Here is a 7736-nt window from a genome sequence, read left to right as displayed (position 1 = left end):
CCGGCCCGAAGCAGAACCGGAGCTGAGCCGAAGAGGAGACGAGCCGAGCCGAGCGATGCCGAAGATGAGCCGAGTGCATCCGAGCAGGCCCGAAGCTGAGCCGAGTGGAGCCGAGCAGGCCCGAAATTGAGCCGAGCGGAGCCGAAGCTGTGCCGAGTGGAGCCGAGCAGGCCCGAAGAGGAGCCGAGCGGTGCCGAAGCGGAGCCCAGCGGGCGCGATGGCGGCGACGCCGCCGCCCAAGCCCTGGGAGTCCCGGCGTCTGGCGGGCACCGCACCCGCCTTCCAGTGAGTGCGGGCGTCCTTCCCCGGGTGTCACCGCCGCGGCGGACATGGGTGTTCGCCCCCTCGGGACGGCCCGGCCCGCACGCATAGGGCGGGCTCAAAGGTCGGGCCCGGCTGGGGCCGAGCGCGGCCCGGGGGGGTCCTGGTCCGTGAGGGGGCTCGGAGGGGATCCCGCGCTGTGAGAAAGCTCGTTCCGTGAGGGGATTCCGGGGGGTCCCCGCTCCGTGAGGCGGTCCCTTTCCGTGAGGAGCTCCGGGGATCCCGCTCCGTGAGGCGGTCCCTTTCCGTGAGGAGCTCCGGGGATCCCGCTCCATGAGGGGGTCCTGTTCCGTGAAGGAGCTCCGGGGATTCCGCTCCATGAAGGGGGTCCCGCTCCGTGAGGGGCTCCGGGGGTGCCCTGTGTGGGGAAGGCGAAGCTGTGGATGTGGGCAGGAGTGTGCAGAGCGCGGGGTCCGTTCCCGGGGTCCGTTCCCGGGGGTGCTGTGGCTGTGGAAGCCCCGGAGCCGATTGTGCCCCCGGGGCTTGGGAGAGATCCGTGTGTGTGACAGTCTGTGGGAGCTCTCCCAGAAAATCCAGCCTGCTCGTGGAGATAGATGGGCAGAAAGTGTCTGTGAGCCCCTTTTCTGTCAGCAGGCGAGGAAAGCTCGCTTGGGGGCTGAAGATCCGGCTTGTTTTTCTTTTGCAATTGCAGCTGAAAGTAGGCAAAAGGTTGGCCCAGCACTAAACATTGCACAGACACTTCGCTGCGTTCTCCGTTTACTGAGCGAGCGATTTGATGTTAATTTGCCTTGCCGGGTTTATTTACCCCGTTTTAAATGGCTTTAAGCACCTTTAAAATGAGGTGTCCAAGCTGACTATTGAGGGTGACTTACCAAGCTACTGGAGCTCTGTTTGTTGTGATAGTGACTTATTTTTGCTTCTGTTTTTAACTACGAAGAGGGTTATAACCTGCGATGGAAAAAGCAATTATTGTAAAGATAAAAATGTTATTCTTTGCTGTGGAAAGCTGTAAGTTTTGCTGAGAGGAGGCTGTTCCCTGCCCTATAGAGAAATAGCAGAGGCAGCTCCACAGCAATTCCATTTTGGCATTTTTTTTTCTTCTGCCTTTTTTTCCCTGTGAATTTAATGGACTACAGAAGTGGGAAGTCATGGGATGAAGCAGCAAATATAGGAGATAACCACAATGTTTGACTTTTAGGGTGATAATCTGTGATTTTTTTTTTAATGAGATGGCAGAAATTGGACAAAAAGCTGCTTGAGAGAATCCAAATGCCAGTCAAGTGCTTGCAGAGTCATAATACAATTAAATGACTTGAACTTATGGGCACACAAAGGAAAAAAATTATTAAATTAAAAACAAGTGATGGACTCATAATACCTCTTTCTGCTAAAAGGAATAAATTCAATATCAGTTATCAGTAGTAGATTCAATCCCTTGATAATCTTGACAAAGGCAGTTTTGGGTAGAGGGGAAAATTGGGGACCCAAAGCCCTTGCACATGTTGCATAATTAGCTGGATTCTCAATTAGGTCACACCACCCTTTAAGGGTGGATTCCAAGCAACTCTAAGGCTCCTTCCTGCTGTTTCATTGGCTCATTGTAGTGTTGGAAATAAAGTTTTCAGATTGGGAAATTCATAGATACTCTTGATGGGGGCCATGAGAGGCTTTTGTGTGCAGAAGAATGACCTGGGTGTTACAACAGGAGGTCTGGTGGCTTTACAAAGTGCATTTCAGGCTTTCTTCATCAATACAATAAAGACCCAAAAGTTTTTCAGTGTGGTCATTCCCATTCCGTGTTTACACTGAGTGTTTCATTATGTTTGTTTCCCCTGAAAGACCTGTATTCCAGACCAGATTTTTCACTTCCAGCAAACATTGTACCACACACTGAGTGTTTGGCTCCCATGTTTCCTGCTGAAACCCCCTGTGGTGTTTATGGAGTTAGCTAAGGGCCCTGGGGAAAGGAAAATCCAAACTTTGGGTACTGATGCTGCTGTCTGAATTTGTTTAGGTCTGCTGACTTGGGTGACAACCTGCTGACCAGACCTGCCCAGCCCATGGTGGCACGAATACCTCCCCCCATCTTGCCAAGACCGTCCCAGCAAACGGGAAGCAGCAGCCTGAGCGCTTTCAGGCCAGCTTATAGCAGTTCTTTTACTCCAGGCTATGGTTCATATGGAACCTCTTTTTATGGGAGCTACAGCCCTTACAGCTACGGCTATGGTGGCCTGGGGTACAACCGGTTCTGTGCCGAGGCCATTCCCCCCAGCAGGTTTGTGCAGCAGGCTGAGGAGAGCAGCAGGGGCGCCTTCCAGTCCATCGAGAGCATCGTGCATGCCTTCGCCTCGGTCAGCATGATGATGGATGCCACCTTCTCAGCTGTCTACAACAGCTTCAGAGCCGTGCTGGACGTGGCCAACCACTTCTCCCGCCTCAAAATCCACTTCACAAAGGTGTTCTCGGCCTTTGCCCTGGTGAGAACTATAAGGTACCTGTACCAGCGCCTGCAGCGGCTGCTGGGGCTGCACAGCAGCTCCGAGAATGAGGATTTGTGGGCTGAAAGTGAGGGCAAAGTGGCTCGTGCTGGCCTTGAAGACAAGCTGGGAAGCTCTGCCAAGTCCTGGCCCATCTTCCTGTTCTTTGCTGTTATCATGGGAGGTCCCTACCTGATCTGGAAGCTGCTTTCTACATACAGTGATGAAGAAACAGGTAAAGATGATGAAGTGCAGCATTATTGTTCCTTTCACTGTTGTCTGTACAGTGATTAATCCCACACTGCAGTAATAGTAGTTAGTAGATTCTGGGGCACAATACTGAGTTATACAAATGACAGCCCATTGAAGTAGCCTGTTGTTAAGATTGTGTTTAAGCTTTGTGTGATTTCAATCTCATGGTTCCTCTCTATTTCTGGTTCCTTTCTATTAGATGTGGCAGTTTGGGCTATATTGGTTGTATTAACTCAACAAGTCAATGCTTTACCTGTTACTTCTGTCACTTCTCCACTGGAAAAGTTTTAACAAGAAAGTTGAAGTGTTTTCTTCATTTTCCTTTTAAAAAACCACACCAAACTCAGTAATTCAGTGCAGATAAACTTTTAATGTCTGTTTGCAAACAGTGTCCAGTAACTGGGCGAGTGGAGAAGACGACCATGTAGTTGGAAGAGCAGAATATGATTTCAATGCTCTCTCAGAAGAAGAAATTTCTTTCCGTGCTGGTGACATGCTAAAATTAGCACCCAAAGGTAAACTTTCAATTGTGTGTTTATTTTCTAATCACATGTGAAGAAAGTTATAGTATTACAGTCTGAAAATTAAAACTAGAAAACCAAACACACCTTATTTGACTAAAGTCCTCACCTGCACTGATTTTTTTTTCCCCCACTAAGTTATTACTTGCATTGGAACAAAACTTACTAAGTAGTTTGTTCATGTTGTGGAATAGTTTTGTAACTTGATGTGTTTGCATTTTCTCCTTCAGAACAACAGCCCAAAATCCGTGGTTGGCTCTTGGCCAGTTACGATGGCCAAACAACAGGACTTGTGCCAGCAAATTACATCAAAATCCTGGGCAAGAGGAGAGGTAGGAGAGCAGCGGACCTGGAAAGGATTCCAAAGCAAAGGCCAGCCTTTCCCAGCACACCTGGCAGAGGAGCCCCTGCAGCTGTGACTTCAGAGGAGCAGGAAGCTGCTTTTGAAACTGTTTTTGCTGGAAGTAGTAAAGTCCCCGTTGCATTGGACTCCACTGTGGGTGGTGGAGAGAAGCAGGAACTCTAATGCACTTTCATCAACAAAGCTACTGAACTGGGCTTTATTGGTGCAGCTTAGGGGGTTGTTGAAAATCTGGTTTGTAGTGGAACACTGATCTGTCTGTACCGGTGGTTGCTGCTACTGACTGGTGAGGGGGTGGAAAAATGATTGCTCAAATTTGTAGTATTTATTTTTTATTCTCCTAAGGCTGTTCGTTAGTGATTCTGTCCAACCACCTGGCAGCAGCTCTCCAGATAAGGGGAACTGAGGCACTTAAAGCAAAGCAAACAAAGGGAAAAAGTAGAGACTGCCCTATTCTTGTTAAGAAGACAAACTGTTGATGAAATGGGGGATTAACACCCAGTCTCCATTAGAGTATTGGCTTGACAAGAGGCCTGTTCAATAGATGTGCTAAGGGAAGACTGATTTCTGTAAGGTGTTTTCCAAAACTGCAGGCTGAGGACCCTAAAAGAGTAATGGTCCATGTTTCCCTCTGAAAGGAGGGAGAACTGCAGGAGATTTAGGCGACAAAATTGAATGGTTACAAGTTTTAAAATGCTTTTCATTAGTAGTAGGGCTCTGTCATAAAGACTTCAGCTCAGAGAGAAAAGGGACTTGGGAGGATTGGAGGAGAAACAGAGTTTACAGAGGGAGAGCAGTTCTGTTTATTGAAAGGACATTGGAATAAAAGGTATTCACAGGCATTTATTAGTTGTTACTCCCTTCTGTGGTAAATCACTTTGTCTCACTCTTGGCCGGTTTGTGTTGTAGCCTGTCAGCTGCCCATCCACAGTCTGCCTTCTGCACCTCAGCTGTTTTCTGTTCTTCATTGGTTTGATCTGAATGTCAAACACCTGTCCTGCCTTTTAGTGCAGTAGCAAAGCATTGATTTGGGGGAAGTCAAAAGAAATTGGAGCAGTAACATTTCTTGCTTAATTGTCTCATGAAGGTCTTGGAGTTGCACAAACTCTGCTGCCTTTCAGGTGGTTAATTTTGCATCTGCCCATAACATTTGAGGGCTCCAGTTTATCAAAAGCCATAAAAATATTAAGACTCTTCAGAGTATTTAGTATTTTCTTCATACTGATGTTTGAGAATTCTGTCCTGAAATACCATTTTGGTTTTTTGTTAAATGAAGCAAAGAGAATTAAACCCTTTTTCCTTGTAGTATGTATGTATAACATGTTGAACTTCTGAAGGTCACATCAATGGATTAAATAAGTTGTCTTAATCATTAAAATAGCTTTTTTTGTTTTAAAGGTTCTCAGAAGTTTAAGTAGGGCACATGTCTTTGCTTAATGGATCATGGAGTTGCAGTTTGACTGTTCCTACAACAGAGGCCTTCAACACCCATCATGTGTTAGCAAAGCTTTCAGTATTTATATTTTAGTTGCATTTGCTGGCCTTGAGTTTTCAGCAGGCTGTTCAGCACAACAGAACTGTGAAATGAGCACAGTTCTATTGAGGTAGAGTGGCTGAAAAGACAGATATCATGCTGGAACCTTGGATTTTTAAAGTCATCTCTGAATGCCTGTTGTTGATAACCAGCAAGAATTGGTTGTGATCAGGTGTTGGGAGATTTGATTAGAATAATTTATACTAAATTGTTAAATTTTCAAGTGCAGATACAAAGGAAAGAGTAGTTAAAGGGTGAAAAACTTGAAACTCAGTTCAATAGGTTTAAACCAGAACATGTTCCTGAGATGCTTCCCTGTGTCCCAGGGCATAGAAGAAAATCATCTATATTTGGAAATTTTAACTGTGTTGAAATGAAAACACCCAAAAATTGTGAAATATAAAATGGAGAGAGGAAAAAGGGGGCAGGGGGTGTAAAGTGTACAGTTCTGTTTACAGTGTGTATTCCTGAAGGGAATTAATTTACTGTCATGAGATGTAGTTAATGGACTGTCAGCCTCTCTTGTCAGTGAAAGATTTCAGTCAGAGAAAGGATCTTTAAATAAAGGAATAAATAAACCTCAACTTTTTTTTTTTTTGGTAGAGTATCCATTTAAGGAGATTGTTTTCTGTCCTTTTGTTTTCTGGCTCAGAACAAGTTGAGAAGACAGTGCCATGACACTTGTTGGAATGTTTAAATCTTACTGATTTTTTGAAAGATGAGTTTAATTTGACTTTCAAGTAATGCTATTTTGAAAACAATTCTTTGAGTAGGGTGATTCAGAATTTACCTGACTTGTCTTTATAGTAGTTTGTCTCAGCCTCCGAGTCACTGACTGTCATCATTGTAACTATTAAATCTCAACAGGAATTCTAATCCTTTCAATCTTGCAATTACTTCAGTTGGAAAAGAAGGCTCTGAGGAAATTAAGTCAGTTATTTAACTCCCAATTAATTGTACTGATTGCAGAAGGGTATTAAAGTTCATTGAAGTAAAATGTATACTGTGCAATAAGGTTTTGGGTTTTTTCTTTTTAATGCATAAAGTAGCATGGGGTAAAAAATGAGAGTCCTACAATTCACTGTCTGTTTTTGTCCACGTGTCAGGCTACAGAAAAAAAGAGCAAAATGAACACTGAGTGGAACAGGAAGGCTGGTACACAGGCTGCTCAACACTTACCCAGGTTTAGGAAGGGGAGAAGACTAAAAGGAGCAGGTGTGGCTGCAACAGGAGAGTGTGGAAGAGGAGATCAGAAAAGACAGGTTGAATTATTGCTTAATTTCTGCATTAGGCAATCAGCTCTTATTTTGAGATCTGTACATACTAAAATAGCTTTATGTTACTCTCTGGAACTGCTCACGTTCTTGTAGCAGACCTAGAAGTCTTTAACAGACCTCTGAATGTTTGTTTATATAAGGTTTGAGTTTGGTTTTACTTTAATCTTGCTGATATCAAGCACTTTGTGCTTGAATACCATAAGCTACAGATGCCAGTTCTGATGGTTCTCTGGGTGCCAGAGCAATGAACATGCACATGCTCAAAGCTTTGTTCAGGTTTCTGAATAATTAAAATACTCTGGCTAGAAAAACTTAATTGCCCACTTTTCACAGATCCTAAACCTCTTCTTTGTGTGGAACTAGACTGGATCTGGAATATTAATGTGGTTCTGACTTACTTTATTGTCTTGGTGAAATTTGCTACTGAGGTCAATACAAAGCAAAAACAGTTTCTTACAAATCTGAGCTGCTTGCAATGAAAATTTTCCTGGCATCTGTGGCCACACTGAACACAGCTTTTAAACAGCTGGATAATCTCTGCTTGGAGCAAAGGTACTGGTGTAACTGGTTTAACTGGAGAGTCATGAGATGCCAGTGCAGGGCACCCCTGGATCTTTATCTGCTTTGAGCTCCTGAAATTTGCTGAATTTCACAATAGTCCCCAAACTCTGGGACTTGAGCAAATGACACAGGTTATTTGTGCTGGCAGAGGGTATCTTGGGAGATTTTTTGCTTTAGAAATGAAAAATGCAAGAAGATAATTTGAATTATGGTAACTGATCAAGCACAGTCTCTAGAATAGCAAATTAGTAAAATTTAAGATGTAGGGGGGTTTTATTGTCAAATATTGATATTGGTAGTTTGTTCTTTAAGAAAATAAAAAGGGAGAGACTGAACTTCTGACTAACAGCACAGGTAAGTTAAAAAACCATGTTCCAATTCTCTGACATAGCATCAGGTTTCTATTCATCATGAAATAACTAAATGTCATCATAATCCAGTAATATTCAGTTTATTCTGTGGGTTGCTGTG

At 44.3% G+C, this 7736-nt stretch overlaps 1 protein-coding gene across 1 annotated transcript; it reads left to right on the top strand.

The window, feature by feature from the left end:
* The first annotated feature begins 42 nt into the window (after nucleotides 1–42).
* PEX13 (peroxisomal biogenesis factor 13) lies at nucleotides 43–6441 on the top strand. Its single transcript, XM_071582198.1, has 4 exons — nucleotides 43–285; nucleotides 2297–2994; nucleotides 3401–3526; nucleotides 3763–6441. Exons 1-4 carry the CDS (start codon nucleotides 218–220, stop codon nucleotides 4056–4058), a joined length of 1188 nt encoding a protein of 395 aa, XP_071438299.1. The 5' UTR covers nucleotides 43–217; the 3' UTR covers nucleotides 4059–6441.
* The last annotated feature ends 1295 nt before the right edge of the window (nucleotides 6442–7736 follow it).

The sequence above is a fragment of the Pithys albifrons genome, chromosome 2, assembly GCF_047495875.1.
Source record: "Pithys albifrons albifrons isolate INPA30051 chromosome 2, PitAlb_v1, whole genome shotgun sequence".
In the NCBI taxonomy this organism is placed as follows: Eukaryota; Metazoa; Chordata; class Aves; order Passeriformes; family Thamnophilidae; genus Pithys; species Pithys albifrons.
The sequence above is the reverse complement of the archived record's forward strand: the minus strand, read 5'-3'. Positions and strand labels throughout refer to the sequence as shown.